Here is a 21,106-nt window from a genome sequence, read left to right as displayed (position 1 = left end):
AAAGTCAAATGGAAAGATGTGTTTTTTTTATTGCTAGTGGGGTGGGACTAAGACCCTTGTACTGCGGCCACTTCTGGCCTATTGTACCAGCCCCGAGATGATAGGTGAGGGTGACTGTGGAGCAATTGGTGGAATGAAGATTGGCAGAGGAAACCGAAGTACTCGGAGAAAACCTACCCCAGCGCCACTTTGTCCACCACAAATCCCACTTGACCAGACCCGGGATTGAACCCGGGCCGCCGCGGTTGGAAGCCAACGACTAACCGCTTGAGCTATGGCGCGGCCAAATTTGACTGTTAGAAATGTTCATGTTGATATACAGAATTTTCCTTTTGTACTAGTACATGCCAGTGCGGTACGTGGGGAGGTTAAGACCACAGTGCTTTCGCATATGGGTAATTTATTAAATAGTACTTACTTGTAGTCACTTGCAGGTGCTTGCAGACATATATCACATGGTTATGATGATATCACTGTTTCTTACACTTTAAATACACCACAGAAGCTCAGGAGAACTTGCTTACACGGATCCAGTACATTGTAGCACTGAGCGGCATTGAGAGTCCAGCCATCAGAATCCCTGACAAGACTCAACGATCACAACTACTTCCTACTCCCGATTTGCTTCCAGAGATTACCAAAAATCCAAAGCAGGAAAAAATCTGTGTCTACTAATATGGCTGAAATATTAAGATTATCGAAATTAAATCTAAGGTAAGCCGCACGCCGGCATGCGTCAAGATATGTAACAGTCAAGACACGATGTCTGTGACATGGTGCAATAAAGGAGCACAATTGATGAGGTTATGAAAACCGCTGCACCACCGTCTGAGTCATGACGTCAACATCATGTCTCAGATCGGTGTGCGGGAGTTTACATAACCTCATTCGTTTCAACTGTGCTCCTTTCTTTGCGCCATGTCGCAAATAAAGGAGCGTAATTGATGAGGTTATGAAAACCGCCGCACCACCGTCTGAGTCATGACGTCAGCATCATGTGTCAGACCGGTGTGCGGGGCTTTCATAACCTCATTCCTTTCAACTGTGCTCCTTTCTTTGCGCCATGTCGCAGATATCGTGTCTTGACTGTTAAGGCGCGTCCACATTACTCGTACTCGTGCTCGTGTGACTCGCTATGCTCGCGAGTAATGTGGACGATATGACAAGTAACGAGACAAGCGAATTTTTAATTTAAACACTATAGCCAATAAATTAAAATACGACTACAGCCTATACACATTACAAGTAAATATACGGATCCTCACGTGCCGAAGCCTGGCGAGCAACTGAAGTAGTGTGGATGAAGATTTACTGGCACAAGTAAAAGCCAGACGAGTCTCCCGACGAGCACAAGCCTGGCGAGCAGGAGTAATGTGGACGCGTCTTTACATGTCTTGAGACATGCCGGTGTGTGGCCTACCTAAGACAATCCACAATTTATGCGCTAATGTCGGATAGGCTTGAAAGTATAACCCCCTTTCCCCTTGGTGGCAGGTGTAAGATATTTATTTGAAGAGTTCTGTCCTCTGTGATATAAAGCCATGTAGCCCGGTGAAAGTCAACCGCCTTCTAGGAGGAACACATCGCCCCCATCTTCCGAAGCCTTGTTTGCTGCCATCTTCATGCTGATTTCTTGCTCGGCTTACTCTTCGACCCTGAACACTGTACTGCACCGAGTTATATCCCATAAGATAGACTTCTTCATAACCACCGCCGTGAAAGCCTCAGATCCTACAGACATTCGCTTAATTGATCGAGATCTCTTGCTGAAACACGAAGGTTCGTCACTACTGCTATACAAACCTATTATTGAACTTTATCCTGAGCCGTTTAAAGCCAGCTCATACCTTCACAACTTGGTTACCTTAAGATTCATTTTAAAATTATCCTATGGCCTCTGTATACAGGCAAAGGTGATGGACAAAGTCCAAAAATCTGAGAAATCTCTTAACCCTTCCAGGAATCAAACCCTGACTCTTCGGCCATTTAGCCCATGTCTTAGATTCTGTACCATCTGAACTATATGTTCCCAAAATAGCCTTCCAAATAAACTTTCGTACATTTTTGATATTTCCTCATTTCTCTGCTACATGCATTACCCATCTCACATTGATTTAATTGCTGTAGCAATATCAGATAAAGAGCACAAATCGTTAAGATTATTATTAGTCTTCTTCACTCAACTGTTACATCATTTCTCTATGAGGACTAAAGTCTTGGTTATCCAGCTTGTAGTAGTGCATTTTATTTATGCAGCAATGCCGGATAACACTGACTGTAACTACTAATTTAATACATTTGACATGCCTTTCATACATAAAAATGTCAAGACTCTTCAGAATATGTGACACTAGCAACGCTCACCATGGGAAGTGGACAATGATTTTCACCAGAAAAAAGGCTTTAAATGTACTTGGTGCCCATGTTGAATATTAAACATGCGACTCCTTTTTATTTAAATTACAACAATGAAAGATCTGAGAACTCCTATTTCTCTGTAACACACTGCAGTTGTAAATGAAATACTTGCCCTGTATTTCTATGCTGAAAATCAAAACTAATTCTGAATTGAACCCAGCATTATGACTAGCATTCACTGGCCCTTGGTCATGCCTACTGTAGTAAATAGCAGTAACTTACTATACTCAAAGGCCGTGCCATAGCTAAAGCGGTTAGTCGCTGGCTTCCCACCGCAGCGGCCCAGGTTCGATCCCGGGTCTGGTCAAGTGGGATTTGTGGTGGACAAAGTCATGCTGGGGCAGGTTTTCTCAGAGTATTTCGGTTTCCCCTACCAATCTTAGTTCCACCAATTGCTCCACAATCACCCTCACCTATCATCTAGGGCTGGTACAATAGGCCAGAAGTGGCCGCTGTACAAGGGTCTTAGTCCCACCCCACTAGCAAAAAAAAAAATACTATACTCAGTTATAATGTATAGTGGGCATTACATCATCAGGTCTAATAACACAGTCATGTTGAATTTAAATGATACAACTGAAAATTCAACTTCTTTTCTTAACTTTGCTGAATACATGTTAAAGATGTAATATGAACCAGCCAAATATTGTAAAACTGTAGAATATACCTCCCTACCTTTCTTTATATGGCCATTCTGTTGTGCAGCACCCCCTGGAAGAATATCACTGATCTGGATCCATGGGAAATTTGAGCACTCCTGGCAGAAACACAATTTTGAGTGACCACTTATGTTTCTGTCTGCAGCAATTATTCTATTTTTATGTTACCTAAGCTAGAGCCTTTAATTTAATTTCAACAAGGAAAGGTAGGCTATTTCATGATGCTGTGTCAACTGGAGAGTTATTTACAACATTAAGCCCTATAACAGGATTATTAAAATATGTCCTACAGATCAGTAGCAACCGCTGATCTGTTACATCAGAATTATGTTGGACACTGACCACACATATCCTACGTGATTGTGAGGCCATAGTGTACCTAAAATTTCATCACTTGGGCCAGTTCTTTATGGAACCAAGTGACTACTGTGATGACCCCATGAACAAAGTCCTACAGTTCATTCAAAATGTCAGATTAATAATGGGTTAATATAAAGGGGAGGGGCAATAGATCATTGAGGGTTGCAATGCAAGGGCTGAATTATTATTCCCACCCTTCATACATTCAAACATTCATTTTTACATGTCGGACACTGTCTATTGCGATTTTACATACATAATTTTGAAGCTGACCCTACTCCCGTCTTCAGGTACTAAGTTGCCATTGCAATACCCTAATCTTCTAGTGGTTAGGATACATGGTTATTATTCAAAGAGTCCTGGGTTCCATTCTGACCATATCTACCAATACAAAACATGAAAAAGAACAGAATATGTTGTTACAAAGTTAAACTTATTTAAAACAGTGCAGTAAGGACATGCATTGTTTTTTCAACAAAATATAAGATAATATGATCCCAAGTAAAATTAAAATATATTCATCAATGGCAAAATTTCAACCATTATAAATAAATTAATCCCCTGAATAAATATGTGCAAGTATATAAAATCAATGAAACTGCTTCGTTTTTCTTTTTGTGCAGAGGGAATCAAAGAGATGTATTATTTGGAGGAGCTGTGTCTGTCCATCTGCATAGTTCATCTCTGAAACTAACTAATATGTTTCAGTAAAATTCTCTATTGAGAGAAAAGCAGAATTTAATTTTGTTCCATATAGTCCAAACTACGTGTAACTCCTGCTTTATATGAGGTTAAAATCGACTTTAAATTTGTTCCAAGCACAAAAATTTGTATTAATATTAAGGTCTAATCTTGAATATGTTGTATATTACAAAATATAGCACAACACTTGTTGAACATATAGCATTGTGTGCATCATGAAAATCTTTGCAACAAATTGTAATGTGAAAAGAACAGACATCAAAGCCAACGTGATAAGCAAAATAGCTCCACCCTTGTCATGTAAGTCATTGAGACTCCATGTAACAGATAGATTTATTAAGGATGGACAGAAAGAAACTGTATAAAAATTTAAAGCACTATCTGTAGGGAAAGTATTGATAAAGCACCATACGCAACAAATTAGAGCTTCTTCCTCAGAATAACAAATATACGCCATACAGTAAAAGTACATCAATGCCACATAGTGCAGATACTGAAAGTGTCATAAAACAACCCTTAAAATAAATAATAAAAGAACAATAATATATTCAGTAATCAAAATAACCTGCCAAATTTTGTACTTCTGAGAGGAGCCAATAAATATTTTGACATGTGAATGCATTGCTACGTAATGACTTGCTGGAACATGTTTCCACAACGAATAATACTGAATAAGCAATGTATTGCATAGAAAGATGTTGATCCCTAGAAATGCACACAGAAACATTTCCATTACAACAGATGGCTAAAGGCTGTTCACATGACAACAAACTGGTCAAAGCACAGTAATGTCTAGGGACGCGAGAACTCTATTGTCGAAGGACGTCACTTCTGCATGATTCGCTGAAGCATCAGAACAAGAGAGTTTGCCACACAAATGAGTGAGTTATGGGATTAATTTAGTATGGAATTACTTAATTACGGAGCGCAAGAGAAGACTAGAGGTCGGACAGCAGTGAGAGATTCATTATCCAGAAGGAGTTAAATGTGTTAATTGTTGTAATCAAGTGTAATTGTAATACAGATATCTAATAAATCCGATGAATCAAATCTAAAACTCACAAATATCAGTCACACCTAACCCCCTACATGTGAAAATATCTAGAAAGATCTTGTAAGTCTGTGAGGACACACATATGTTAAGTTAAAAATTTATGGCAATAATATGGCTGCAGTTTCATAACTGCAAAATTTCTTTCTTTAAATATGAGCCACTTCCTTCTCTTCCATCATCTATATAAATAAAAATGTAAATGTTCGTTTGTCTCTGGTCGAAGATCTCCGAAAGTTCTTCACCAATTGCTTTGGAATTTTGATATAACGTTGCATTCGAATACGCGCCTTTTTTAATGTACCTATTATATAGATGTCACACCTGTGACAGGTAAAAACATGTCACATGTTCCGAATCCAGCAGTCGTTTCCATAGTAACGCTAGTAACAGTAGTAACAGTCATGGCACAAAGTTTGTGCCATGACTGTCAAAGAAAACCCACAGAGCTAAGCAAACAGCCCTACTGCATGTAAGAAAACATTATATTAAAACATAAAAATTCACATTTTAAAAATATGTGAACATGGTGGAAACATGTGGAACTCTTTCCTAATTCTTTCTCTTCATTCCTTGGTCATACCCAAATTTTAGTTGTCAAAGCATATTCCTCAGTGACTATTATCATAAACTCTGTGCTGCTATTTGTGGTCTACTTAAAGATATGTACAAAATTAAGTGTGAAGGGTCATGTTCCTGCTTAGGTGCAGACTAAATATCTTATTTTAGATCTGTTTTAAGTGTTGATTTACATCATAAGCATTTGATATTTAGTGTATTTCAAGTACTTTAATGTTGCTTTAAAAAATAGAATTCAGTAAGAACAGTAACATTTTCTAGCATCTTACGCCATGTAGTCCAACATAATGTACTGCCTCCATTTTCAGGATGAAAGAGTAAACCAAGCAAGCAAACATAATGCTGCTCTGTTTGTTTGGTTTACTCTTCAACCCCGAAGACAGAGGCAGTATATTCCTCAAAAATGTCACCAAACTTCTACCAGGCTACTATGTCCAAGAAAGTAGTATCCTTCATTGTCACTGTCACAAGAACCTCAAATATCAAGATATTCTATAAATGTAGACTTCAACGTGAAAGAAAGGTGATCCAAGATAATAAGGAACACATTGTGGCATATTTACTACAAGCAAGAACTAATGAGCAACAGAAACAGCTGTTTCTAAGTAATACATGCACGCAACAATAGAATGGGGTTATGCTACCAATTTCTAGGCAACAGCTCGGTAAACATGTTCCAACATGCAGCAATATAGGAAGCTGTGTTTTCTATGTGGTCTGCTTCAAGCAACAATACAGAGCTGTGTCACGCAACAGTACAGTGCTGTGTTTTCTGTGTGTGGTCCATGTCAAGAGGATATAAGACCAGAGCTGAGGGGAGGGAATTGGACCAGAATTCAGTGTAGGTAGGAGAAAGCCATGGGAAATTTGTAGTCAAAGAATTATATGTCAGCCTGTGAAGACTTTGTGTGTGATTAGAAGATCTAGTCACAGGGAGTCTAGGAGATTTCAGTTGAGAGTTCAGTTCTGTACGGGAGGCTGTGAAGAAAAGCGGTAGTTGCAAGAGTGTGGCTGTGAAGAGAAGACTTTTTATGTAATATTTGGAGTGTGTAATTCAGTGAAGACATTGTAAAGGTGTAGCCATTGTTGAGATCTGTTACCTGGCAACAGCTAGTGTAAGCAGATATTTAAGAAGTTATGTATGTGTTATAATTACAGTAATCCTTACAGTGTTAAAATTATTTGTAGTTAGGACCTGTAAGTGGTCAATAAATCCAATTACAAATCTGAAGCCCATCTTTAGTTACTGATGTGTTTGACAATATATTCTTCTGTCCTCTGATCCATATCCTGTATGTCCAGAAAGCCACTGCACATATTCAGATGCCATTACTATGAGGCAAATATTATCCTATCAGATCTCTAAAATAAGAATACAGTGTACCTTCCACAATACCCTTTGTATATCACATGACACCTGACAGTATCAGAGTTACAGCAAAGTACGAGTATATGAAACTTATTTTTTTATGTATAATTTTATTCTGTTGAAATCTCCATCCATTTTCATAATTTAGAATCATCATCACTCATGGAGCTGAGCCCTTCTTGAGAAGCCGCCAACTGTGCATGTACTCAAGAATTCCCAGCATTTTATGGAACCCGAAGGTTCATGTCTTGGTCTTCCCAGTGGTGTTTTTCTTTCTGGCTTTCCCACCAATATCCTATATGCATTCCTCTTCTCCCACATTCGTGTTACATGCCCTGACCATCTCATCCTCCTTGATCATTCTAATTATATAATTTATTATTTATTTATTACATAATTTAGAATATACTTTGAAAAAGGTTGACTGATGAAGAAAACTGATAGTGTCATGAAATACTAATAGAATTACAGAATTATGACAAATGAACCAAGTTCAATGAAGATTTATAAATATAACAGCACCAAAATAATAAAATCTGTTCATACAAACATGGCCATCAATAAACTTCATCATCATCATCATCATCATCATCATCCTCCTCAGCAGCATCAGCATCAGCATCATTAACAGAACAGCCGCAGACGGAAGGAATGATTATGTAAGATTTGAGGTTTTCATGGTGGTGACTATGAAGAAAGCAGTCTTCTGGGATGTGGTGCCATGTAGATATTGTGTTAATCGACGTTTCGGAGGAACGCATCGCCTCCATCTTCAGGGTAGAAGAAAATCTGCAAGATGGTTCTTTGCTTGCAGATTTTCATCTTTTTTTCTTCTACCCTGAAAATGGAGGTGATATGTTCCTCCGAAACGTCGGCTAACACAGCGCCACATCCCAGAAGACTGCTTTCTTCAAGGAATGGTTAATTCACCGTGATATATTTAGTCTTATAGGATATGCCAGCACAGAGTCTTTCTGGTAATCACTCAAATGAAAGTCAAAATTCATGAATAAAAATGTTTAATACAAACAATAAAACTCAAATATATAACAGTTTTTTCATTTCACTGACAATTTAAACTCTCTGATGGAAACCAAAAGACTGGCAGAATTGATCTGACAGTGGAATAAATATAAAATCATTAGTATTATTAAGACAAAGTATAATACATTACACTAATACAAAGCACTACTAATTATGCACTATATTAATTATCTTTTCAATATTCTATTTATAAAAACATGAATGAAAAAAACACTTAACAAAATATGGGTCTGCTATAGTGTCCAAAACATTTGTATTAGAGTTCAAAGTACCATCCTCTGGAACAATTTCCATAATAACTTGATGGAAATTATTCTACAATTTTCAAATTACAGTTTAAAGCATAAGTTTTTGGAATGTACCCAATTTATTAATGGAAACGATTTTTTGGCTTTTATAGCATGTACTGTTTTACATCAGGCATGGTCAACTGATAGTCTGAAAGGGGCAATATGACCCACTATTGTAGGTCTGTCAATTATATTCCCTGCAACTCAATTTAAGTATGTATGTGCAAAAAAAAAGTGATGCTTGTCATTTATAATATTTAATTTGAATGCTTCAAAAATGCCCTGACTCCTGCTACTACACAGAAATAGATAAACTGAGCATTAACCCTGAGTACTGCCATGAAATAAAAATCAAGTTAAAAGAGATTCATGGGCTTGTAATTCTGCCTGAGATTTCTTATCACAGCTTGTCTGAATCATCATCAGCAGCAATGAAAGAGAGAGAAAGCTAATCAAAAGCACCTTCCATCATAAATTTAACTTTTTGTTATCCTGATTTATTAATGTGCTTGCCTTTGGTGAAATTTATTGAATGATTCCTTACCATTTTATGAATAGAATTTGAAGAACTCATAGTAGTCTTTATGTGGTTTCTTTAAATTGAGTTTGTGTGTTTATTAAAACTAGACTGTTAATATTCCCTTGGACAGTAGCAAACCTGGTATTTTATAACGTGAAGAATATACATTTTAAATCATTTTATGGGCGACATATGATGGCGAGCAGTGCAATGGTTTAACGTAAATTACACACCTGAGGATAGCACAGTGATGCCGAAACATGTAAGGAAGTGACATGTGAGATTGTGTGCACTAGAAGACGGTCAATACATACATATCATGGTTCAGAGATGATGGCCCACGAGCATTTTTGAATGGATTTTTAATCCCATTAAATTCATCAAAATCATTGCAAAAGTATTTCCCGAAATGAACTTTCAACATTATGAGATGTTGAAGTAGGCAGCTTTTTATGTCCATTGGAAGCACTGGATTATCAGTGTCTTGTACCATTGACACCAGAGTAGGGGACATGTCTAGCATGTCGCTTTCCATACTGTTTCTCCAGAGCTCTAATTTTCTCATGAATGCCTTCACTTTGTCATTCCAAGAAAGTACAGCTGCCTCATTCCCTTGAAGTGAAGAGTTGAGGATATTTAGTTTCTCAAATATATCTGTGAGGTAAGCCAATTTCAATAAAAAATCCTTGTTGCTGAAACTGTCTGCCAGTGAATGATTTTCCCCATTTAAAAAACAGAACACCTCATGCCTCAGCTCAAACATTCTCTTTAATACCTTGCCTCTTGAAAGCCATCGAGCAACACTAAAAACAACAGAGCAGTGTGTTCGGCACCCATTCCTCACACAGCATTTTAAAAAGTCTAGACTTCAGAGGATTTGTCTTGATAACATTGACAGTTTTTACAACCGTCTGCAGCACTTCATGAAGGGGTGGGCTCATTTCTTTAGATGCCAAAGCCTCCCGATATATCATACAGTGAGTCCATACTGCTTCGGGAGCAACAGCTTTCATTTTTGCTTGTAATCCAGCATGGACTCCAGACATTGAATGAACTCCATCTGTATATATGCCAGTGCACTTATCCCATGATATCCCATTTTCATTAAAGAAAGCATTAATCTTGTCGAAAAGGCTTTGAGCTGTTGCTGTTTTCAAGATGGGCTCACAGAAAAATAATTCATCTCGCATATTACACTCATCAACAAAATGAACATACGCAATTAAATGAGCATCTTTATGAATATCAGTCGCTTCTTCCACTTGATGTGCAAAGTACTTGTTACGCAACTTCTCAATTAAATGCTGACGTAAATCGTCAGAAATGTCTGAAATTCTTCTACAAACTGTATCATTAGAGAGGGGGATATTTTTCAATTGCTGAGCAGAAGAGTCACCCAACATTGTTGATACTGTGTCAATCGCTGCTGGTAAAATCAGTGTTTCTGAAATTGTGTGTGGTTTCTTGCATTTAGTAATTCTATGAGAAACCTGGACTTAGAAGTCACATTTGTTGTTTTAGCAAATTTCTGTTGGGTGGACTTTAAACCACTAAGCTTTCTAACAAAAAAATTCTTTGGTCTATTTGTAAACTTCGGATGTTTGGTTTCAAGATGTCTCTTTAATTTATTATGTTTCATACTATCTGCAGCTAAAATACTTAGACAGATTACACATTGCGGATATTCTTCATCATTGACCACANTTTTCGTAAAGCCTAGAGATAAATAGTTCTCATCATACCTTCTCGTTTTCACACTCCGAGTAGCTTCTATCCCACCACTAGTTGAAGGAGCACTAGTGTTTTCATTTCTGTAACTAATCAGGAAATGCTTCATGATCAATTGTTCATAATGAAGTCAATTTCAAGAGGTAAACAAATCAGCACAACTGCACTGAAACGTTGAATGCATAAGAACACAACATCAAACAGGCATACCCGTCGATCACCATTAAGTCTGGTGACAAACCGCCTGCTCCCTGCCCAACAGGCGCCAATGAGATGACATAAGCCGCTGCTTAACTATCAACGCTGTCTCTGGCATACGCGTTTTATAATTGCCGGTAAAGAGAACACTTATTAGTTATTTTGAAATTCATGATAATTAAAAGCATGTACTCATCAAAAGTTTTTCTATATGTATTTTTATTTTTTGTTACTTTTCTAATTGATTTAGGGCAATTTTAATTTTTATCTGTAGGAAAGTATGCTCCCCCCCTGGGGGTCGCACCCCACAGTTTGAGAACCACTGGCATACACAGTTGAGTATGCTTTGTGAATGCTGGAATTCCAGGACAGATTCAAAGATGTAGGTTGAAAAATTATTGACAAAATACCTGAAATACTGACATAAGAATCTTTGGATGGGGTTTCTACGATTTCTTTAACAATTTCTCAGCATCTCAGAATATGCAGGTTCAAATGGAAGGATAATAACAATTATGTGAGGCAAACTGAAAAGGATGTGGAAGGAAGTGGACATGGCCTAAAATAAGGTGTTATCTTGGCATCTGCTTGAAGGACTGAGGAAAACCATGAATAACAGTCAGTGTTCTGGCTTATATATGAACTGATCACCTTCTGAATAAACTCAGAAGCATCACTGCTGGAGCTGACTTGCTCGGTGGGACAGAGGAAATCTGGCTTTGATGACTGCAGTGAAAAATTGTTTATGTACTACACAGTCCGTCAACAATGCAACAAATCGTTCTTTCTTTCACTTTCACTTTCGACACAACATGTTTCAGCCCTAAATGGCCATCTTCAGGTGTCTTAATATACTAAAACTGCATATGCAATGAATGGATAATGTTAGTGCAGTGTAGCAGTTTAAGCATAGGAAGGCACCTGAGGATGGCCATTTAGGGCCGAAATATGTTGTGTCGAGAGTGAAAGTGAAAGAAAGAAGGAACAATTCATTGCACTGTTGATGGACTGTGTAGTATATACACAATTTTAGATATAATAATGCAACAGGATGCTTAAATACAGGATTGCAGTGAAAAGGTTAATCAATCTCATAGTTTGGGAAATCACAACTTTGTTGAAGTAAATCCTCCCACACTGCAACCAAATATTAAAAAGGTGGGTTGGAATTAATGATAATTACCTCAATTTCTAGTAGTGGTGTCTCTTACTGAACTTGAAATGTAATGTCTTGGTGAATTCATGTGATGAACATCACTATTATCAATATTACAGGTATCTACTAACACATTACACGCTTTACAGATGTCCATGCCTGCCTGAAATTCTTAATTTAACTCTTTGTAGTTAAGATTGGCACATATAAAATCTATAAAAAATCAATGTCATACACAGAGTTGTATCTGCACTATATGAAAACAAATTACAATGGCACATTAAGGCATTCAAATGAACAATATTGAAAATTGTGTTTCAAATTGAGTAGGCCAATATAGCGGTTCTAAAAACCAATGAAGCATATAATAAAACGTGAGCTACTAATGCTATTACAAGCTTAAGCCATGAAAAAATATAATAATCTAAACAATCTTATTATAAGAACTCATGAATACACAATTCTACATGGCTGCTGTCACTTTCAAAATTATATGAAAAGGAATAAGTGTCAATAAGACTGAAATTATTAGAAAGATAAAATACAGTCTTGAAACAAATTAAAAGGAAGACTACTAAGAATAAACAAACTTTTACTTAGAATATAATACCTTACATTTTTACAGTCCACTGATTCCACATAACAAAATCACTGTATTATAATACTACCAAGGATGATACTTCTTTGGCTGATACAAACCTCTATTTTTAGTCCAAGACTACCCCACATCTTTTCCAATTCAACATGGTATTCTTCACATGCATCTGAATTCATGTGATCGCTATTCTTCACGTCTTCTTTCTTGACAGGTATTAACCATTCTTTTCTTACATAAGTTGTCCTTTCAAAATTATTGTTATTTTCACCACCACATTCATGCACTTCTGAAATTAAAAAGAAAATACACACACAAAACTATAGATGCAAGTAAGAAATTAAGTCCTTTAATTTTATCGGACTGTTATAATTTTCGATGAAATCAGAACCTACTGCTTGTAGTTTGTATGACTTTTGGTTGTGTTAGTCTTAAGGGGAATGGTGTAGACATTTTTGCCTGCAGCATTCATTGAATCTACTGCTTTCCTTTGTATTGATTTTGTGTATAATAGTGTAACGGACCAAAATTAAACAATTTAAAATACTGCTTTCCTACTACATTGCAATATTTTATTTATCAGTTGTTATATTCTTGAATGTTGGTCCTTAAAATTTTATCATGTAAGTGTTCCAAAATCCACCCTCCACCCACCCAACTTACATTAATAGATTTTGGTTTTAAGGTAAAATGATTAACTTTACAGTTCTTAGGGGTCAGTCTCTCTTCCCACTCCAAGCTGTGTTTTTGACATTCACAGTTTACATACCCTGATTAGAATTATTGTTGTCTAGTGATAGAGATTAGCTACTTCTATTGGGCCAAACAAAGTAGGCATCATACTTTTACTTTATGGAAGCAGAACCATCATCTGAAATGTTGGATTGTTGTGTTTCTTTAACCAAAACAAAACGATAATGTGTACATTTAACAACAAACCTTCATCACACAATTTTAAGACTTATCTTAAAGCAAATTTCCTTTTGTTAACATCAAATATTAATATATAGAAAGTTCATGTGATTACTAACCTGAGTTTTTCTCCATTTCTGTCCTCAAGTGATCCAAACAATCATCATTAATTTTATTTTTCTTCAGTGGTTTATCTCTGCTCTTAACTATAGCTGGGGCATTAGATCTACCTGCTATCTGATCATGTGAATAATTATATGATTTGTTAATAGTATCCGTACTTCCGGAAGAAGGCAATGTAGCACTCTTGTTTACTGTTATGAAAGATTCTTTATTATTTGTTTTAATTATATCTTCACTAGTTTTGTTAACAGACTCTTCAGTGCTCTTATTAGCAACACTAAGATCATTAGTTAATTCTTTTGATTTCTTCATGTTGCTACAGCAATCTGAGATTAATGAAACCTGGTGTTCTCCATGTAATGGTGACTGACGGCTTTTATTAGAGGAAGGTACAGTGGTATCCACACTAACAAGTGACATCACACAACAGTCTTCACTATCACATACATGCTGATTGCAGTATCCACTGCCATTACATACACTATCACACACTACACAAGATTCTACAACAATACACCTGGGTGATACCTTGCAGTGACCAGGAAGTCCTGTAGGTTCTTCCTTGCTTAATTCTAAACACATAATTCCTTTATTAGTCTTTTCTGTTGAGTTGGTAACTTCAGTTTGGTTTAAAGCACACTTAAAATTAATAGAGCTTTGTATATTATCCCTCTGATAATTGAGATCATATTCTTCATCATCTGTTAACATATTTTTAAGAAACAAATGAAAGCTTTTTGATATTTTGTTGGGATGCACTTCTTCCTTGCTTGTAATAGTCTTGCAATTGTTACTTTTGTAGTATGTATGTTCCTTATTATCCACTTCTGCACTATTTGAAACAACCCATTGGTTTTCTCTATCCTGATTGAGAGTGACAGCCTCAAAATTCTCCAAGGCACTGTATGAACAACAGCCTCCATCACAAATAGATGCTTTCTTTGGTATTCTTCTAGCTATGGCTGTATAATTATTCCTGCTAGTCACATCAGTCAAATCATTCACTACTGAGATATCAGTACTTGATGCCTTACCGTCAGTAGTATCATATTTAATGAATGAAACACTCTGTTCCTCATTACTGGACAAGAGGCCAAGGCCACTTTGCCTGATGCATGTATTTTCTTCAGTTGCATTACTCAAATCGTTAAAATGACACTGGTTCAAAGAAAATGGTATGCTGGATACTAATGCTACATCTGTAGGTGGAGATTCTTTAGGTAGCAGGAATTGAACTGCATTCTTATTTTCTGACAAATCATCATTGCAGAGCTCTTTCTCTCTTTTATGGAAGACACTGCCAGTACAATCTGAGCCACATATAGAAAAGTTGGAATCCATACATAAACGACTATTTTCTGTACATAAGTTTTTTAAAGATCTTTCACAGTTAAGACACTTACATATTCTGTTTATAATATCATTGGTAGCCTCTTCAACATTCTCAACTAAAATATGGGAATCATCTACTATAGGCGTAGATGCCTTTGTAAGATGAGCATTACATAGTACACAGGTCTGTGCTTCATCCAACAAGTGCTTAGGATCCTCATTTGGAACAGATAAAAATGAAGTAAAATTTCTTAGCAATCCTGCAGTCACCTCACATTCATTGCTAACTTTGTGTGAATTATCTAACATTGGCATAACTGGATCTAAGGATATCAAATGCTTACTAGTAAAATTAATTGTATCCTGAATGCCTGAACTTCTAAAATCACTTTCAGTTTGGATCAAACTAATATGTTTTTCAGTTTCTTCAGAAAGCATTGCTTCTGGCAGATATACCCCACTGTCATTCTGGTCACATTCTTCAGATTTTGTACACACATTATTAACTTCATAAATTTTTCTTTCATCAATGGATTGATGATTAGGTTGATCAGTGAGCCAAACTGAATGTGGAACTTCAATGCTGTTAACAGCTTTATCATTCATAGTCTTAGTTATCAATTCATCTGTGGTTACAATGCTATTTGTATTATTGTCTTGATTATTATAATCTTTGCAGTAGCAATCATTAGTAATTACTGCCACTTCCACAGATGATGTGGATCGATGTCTTCTTTTGGGTGGGATTATCTTTGCAACAGTTCTATCTGTACTTTTATTGATGTGAGTCACAGTTGTCATGGATGCTAATTTATGTTTTCTCTTGTATCTTGGTGGAGGTATTGGAGGAGACTCTCTCCATTCATCTGAAAATAAACAGCATATTTTAAGAATTCATACATCATTAGTCACAATTACTGGGGGCCATCAGTGTGGGTTTTGACATTTACAGATCAACTACTGATCAGATCTTTCCATTTGTTGGATACTGGACAAAAAATTTGAGTACCATAAGACAGTACATCAGCTATTTGTAGACTTCAAGAAAGCCTATGATTCAGTTAGGAGGGAAGTACTGTACAATATTCTCATGGAGTTTTGGCTACCCATGAAACTAATTTGGCTGATTAAAACATGTTTAAATGAAACATATACTAAAGTCCATAGAGGTAAACATCTGTCAACTCTGTTACCATTCCTTTTAAACTTTTCTTTAGAATATGCCATTAAGAAGGTCCATTAAGGTGGGACTGAAATTAAATGTGACACAACAGCTGTTGGTCTATGATAATAATGTAAATCTACTGGGAGATGACATACATACCTAAAGAAAAACACAGAATCTCTAAATGATGCCAGTAAGGAAGTTCGTCTAGAAGTATACTTAGAGAAAGCTAAGTATACGTTCAGAATTACTGTTTTCTTTGGAATTTGTCCATTGTCTGGTATTCTAAAAACTTGAGAATATGACATATCAGAAACTGAATCTGTTTCCGCCAAGGGGTGGTGGGAGACACCTACTTGGTTAGGTCCCTTAGAAAAGCCAACCTCATTCACTGCTTACTGGTTTCATTACTTTAATAATAACTGCATTTACGAGGGTCGTACTGAAAGTCATGAGCAACATTTTTTTTTGTAAAGTAACATTCTTTATTATTGACAAACCAAATACAGCACCTCAATCTACAAACCTTTCTTTATTTTTCCACATAATCTCCACTTCTTTGCACACATTTTCCCCAGCGTTCTGGGAGTTTGAAAATTCCCCTTCTGTAAAATTCCGTTCCAGCCATCTGAAGACACTGATGCATTGCTTTCTGAATTGCCTCCCTTGTCTCAAAACGTTGTCCACGCAGCTGATCCTTCACAAATCTGAAAAGATGGTAGTCTGAGGCTACAGGAGGGGTGTGCAAGAACTTCCCACCCCATCTTTGCAATTGCTTCTGATGTGAGGCGAGTGGCGCAGGAGTGAGCATTGTCATGCAGGATGATGATGTTTCATCTTGGACGTTTATTGCGCAATGCACGATGGAGCTTGTGCAGCGTCTGGACATAACAAGCAGCATTGATGGTTTGCCCAGGTTCCAGGAATTTGGCCAGAATAAACCCCTCTGCATCCCAAAAGACTGTGCCCATCACCTTCCCAGCTGATGGCACTGTCTTTGCCTTCTTTTTTGATGGAGAGTGCAAATGGTGCCATTCCATACTCTGCCGTTTTGTTTCAGGCTCGAAATTGTGAAACCAGCTTCCGTCATATGTCACAATACAGAGCAAAAAATCATCGATATCTCTGCAGCAGTTCTGAGGTGATGGCTGACCTTTGTGGTCTTTGGTCAATAACCGCGGGACCCAACGAGCACAAACTTTCCTATAGCCCAAGCTTGCAATCATCTCCTGTATTGCACTGTGCCCTATTCCAAGTTTTCGGGCTATTCTGTCCACAGTCACATGCCTGTCATCTTGACTGATTTCATCCACTCTTTCCTTGTTGTGTTCAGTTGAGGCTGTTCGAGGACGACCGCTCCAAGGCTTATCTTCGATGCTGGTGTTCCCATCTTTAAAATGTTTCACCCATCTTCAAACACTGCTCGCACACATGCACACACTTCCATAAGCATGCTGAAGTCTCTGGTGAATTTCTGCAACAGGGATTTCCTCTTTCACAAGAAATTCGATGACAGCATGCTGGCGAAATGACATATCGTTGTCGGCCATTTTGTTAGGAGTGATACTGGACACGTGACGCAAGCTACTGACGTCACAAGACACTCAAGGTTAACACAACAGCTGGTTCCAACTACCACCACACTCTCTTTCGTCTGCTGTTCCCCGGTTGCATGAAAAAAAGTTGCTCATGACTTTTGGTACGACCTACGTATTTATTTGAAGACGAGGATAAAGTAATTATGATTGATTCATTCCAAATACATTTCCTTCTAATCTCTGTAAAAACCGCATGAAGATTGTCTAACAAGGATTGAAACCTGTTGGAGAATTAGAAGCATGTGACTCACAAAAATGAAACAAAAGCAATACACTTTGATAGTATCCTATACTTATTTCATATAACAATAAATGAGGAAAATGAATCCTATTCAAATGTGTTCTTCATTTCCTGAGTTCGATACTAATGTAAATCACCAGGTAAAATTACAGGTCTGTGTATATTAATGTTCGGCTTTCTTGTTACTAGACAGGAAAACAAAGCATTACAAACTCAGAGACAATACTTTTTTGTAAAATTTAACACAAAATAAAGTGTCATGGCGCAGGCAGTAAAGAAGTTTCCTTCTTATGGAAAAGAAGGATCAATACAGATTTTCTTTTTAAATTCACTTAGTGGGTGGTTGAGTCTAACTGGGTCCACTCAGCACGGCGGTCACTGATTGGCCTATTTTAGCTTGCCCCCTGTGATTATGATGATGGAGAATTTGGTGGAATGAAGATTGGCAGGGGAAACCGAAGTACTCAGAGAAAACCCACCCCAGCACCACTTTGTCCACCACAAATCCCACTTGACCAGACCCGGGATCGGGACCCACCTGCCGTGGTGGGAAGCCAACGACTAACTGCTTGAGCTATGGCGTGGCCTCTGAATCAGTACAGAAGCTTGAAGTTGGATTCCACCCTTAGCCAGTTCAATCCAGTTCACACATTATTATTAATGATTTCTACATAATTATGATTTCTGATAGTGATGCTGTATTTTAAAATCCATCACCATAAAATGCATATCACAAAACTACTAAATGAAAATTAACTCTCACCACTTATAATTTCCATGTTATATGTGTGCTAATATCACAGTAACACTGTAAGGTCAAAGATTCACAGGTAAAAGTTTTCACACAACAAACAGTGGACCTATCCCTGGAATATGAGAAGACACAGAGAAACCCTGCAACACTGAACATGTGTTGACCTGTCTCAATATATGTGTGTGGGAAGTATTTAGTCACCTTAATCCATTCTGTTGAAGCTAACAAGATTCCCGTTACTGTCAGAACTTGAGGGGGGAAGGTAATTGGATAAAACAGAGGAAGCCCTCTTCCCTGTACTCATCATCAGCAATCAAGCAATCCCTCTTCATTCTGACACTAAGAAATCTATTTACATGCAACATTCTACTCTTCATTTCACACCTCTTTACAATATGAAGCTTTCAGAGATTAAATTTGTATCAGCAAATGGGATGTCAAGGGTTGTCTGCTAAGGTTTACTGTACAAGGTATAACAGGAACACTTAAGAGTGCAAGTAAAATCAATAATTGCTTATACACAAAGAACAGTTTAAAATAGAATTCTGATAAATACATAGCTCTTCAGCATACAGGAAATTTTCAAAGGTGCACTAGAAGTTTCAATAATCCTCAATAAAATTCATAACCAAAACATCAAAACTATCCCAGATGTATGTTATCTACTCTTATTCTTCATCTTTATCCACATGCAACTTTTGAATGAAATGGTCAGTTTTTATTAAACTTAGTAAGAATATTATGCAGTCAGAGGCCACTTTAATGAAATATTTGTTTAAACTCAAAACATCCACAAACTGTATGAAAAATTGTTGTTTGAACTTCAAAAAATATGTCATATATCAAGAAATATTTTGTTCACTACAGGAAATAAGGAATCAGTGCTTCATAAAGCGATGAAGGGAAAGCAAATTGAAGCAAAAGAATCTTAATGATTAACTCTTAGGAAGGATAATGACAGGGATGCTATGAAAGTGAAATCAGCATGAATGAAGATGCTGAAGAAGGAAGAAATTTTCACTATATACTTACTTTGTCATCTTCTGCATGCAACACACAGCAGATTGCTCTGATACTATCACAGCTACCATGAACACTAGTGGAAGGCTCCTCAATATGTAGCTGTTGCATTAACTTCAATGGTGTTGCTACAGAGGTTGATACTGGTTCTGACTCTCCACCTCCAGACACCACATCAACAGCCGTTGCATACTGAACATTATTCAGATAACAGTCCTCAACAGACTTTGCACATGCTGGTTCTGGTTGTGCCATGGGGATAAAACTCATCCCTCCATGGTCAGGATCCTGTCTGATGAGAGATATACAAGACTTCTCCACTGAGTCCTGGTGATCAGAATGTTTCATATGTTCAACTGGTAACTGAAATTCATTGTCTTCCTCAATTGCTTTTGTAACACTGGGTTCCTCTTGTGACTCAAACATTCCTTTATCTGTACTGACTTGTGATAAAAGGATTTCAACCTCCGCGCCACTAGACTGGAAAAGTTTCACGGCCTCTTCGTACTTCAGGTTTAACAAATTGTGACCATCCATGGCAATCAGCTGGTCTCCTGGAAAATCAATGATTAAATGCTGGAATTTATTCTTTGCTGATGTAACATGAAACATCTCTTAATTGCGAATGTCGAAGAGGTCATCAGCACTATTAAAAGTAGGATATACTACCATAGTCAATAAGTTCGTGGACTGGCCGCAAAGTATCATTGCAGTACACTACAGCGGATAGGTTGAGGCACGATATGATGCCCTGTCAGTTCATCTCTTGTCACAGTAAGAGGCAGTTGTGTGCACACAGTGTAAGCAGAACTATGGCCTCTATTGTGAACTGCAGTTAAATGCAAGTGGCGGAAATCGAAAATGTGGCCGTTTAAACAATGGGCAAACATCAAGTTCTGCCAAAAACTAGGCAAATCCCCTAGCAAAACGTTTGGCATAGGAAGAATTGACTGTTGCTAAGCGACAACGCCCCTGCACACCGCTCTGTTCTTGTCCAAGAGGAACACCCTCCGTACTCACCTGATCTCGCACTGTGCAATTTCTTTCTCTTTCACAAAGCAAAGCTACGTGGTCATAGATTTCAATCCGAGGAGATGGTCAATGCCATAAGAGATGCCGTACGTGAATTTTCTGCCAATATATTTCAGCAATGTTTTCGGCAGCAATATCAACGTTGGCAGATTTGCATTGCGGCCAGTGGCAACTATTTTAAGGGCCAATGTGGATCTGTGTAAATGTATGTGAATACCTTGTAATATGACGCGAGAAAACCACAGTCCATGAACTTAATG

The 21,106-nt window shown here is 37.4% G+C and overlaps 1 protein-coding gene across 4 annotated transcripts in view; it reads right to left on the bottom strand.

Moving 5' to 3' along the window:
- Window positions 1–19,915, bottom strand: part of LOC111872794 (tyrosine-protein phosphatase non-receptor type 13) — a 487,820-nt gene extending 467,905 nt beyond the window's left edge. For 3 of the 4 annotated variants that reach the window (XM_033754853.1, XM_033754854.1, XM_033754855.1), the window contains exons 1-4: window positions 19,827–19,915; window positions 13,701–15,902; window positions 12,774–12,958; window positions 3,094–3,175 (exon numbers count right to left, since the gene is read on the bottom strand). In XM_033754853.1, coding sequence (XP_033610744.1) covers window positions 3,094–3,175; window positions 12,774–12,958; window positions 13,701–15,837 — 2,404 coding nt within the window. In that variant the 5' untranslated portion in view covers window positions 15,838–15,902; window positions 19,827–19,915. Of the gene's footprint in view, window positions 1–418; window positions 809–3,093; window positions 3,176–12,773; window positions 12,959–13,700; window positions 15,903–19,826 lie in introns of those variants that run through there. The other variant, XM_023866974.2, reaches the window with a different exon arrangement.
- Between the last annotated feature and the right edge of the window lie 1,191 nt (window positions 19,916–21,106).

The sequence above is a fragment of the Cryptotermes secundus genome, unplaced genomic scaffold (genome assembly GCF_002891405.2).
Source record: "Cryptotermes secundus unplaced genomic scaffold, Csec_1.0 scaffold79, whole genome shotgun sequence".
In the NCBI taxonomy this organism is placed as follows: domain Eukaryota; kingdom Metazoa; phylum Arthropoda; class Insecta; order Blattodea; family Kalotermitidae; genus Cryptotermes; species Cryptotermes secundus.
This window is presented reverse-complemented; position numbering and strand designations above follow the sequence as displayed.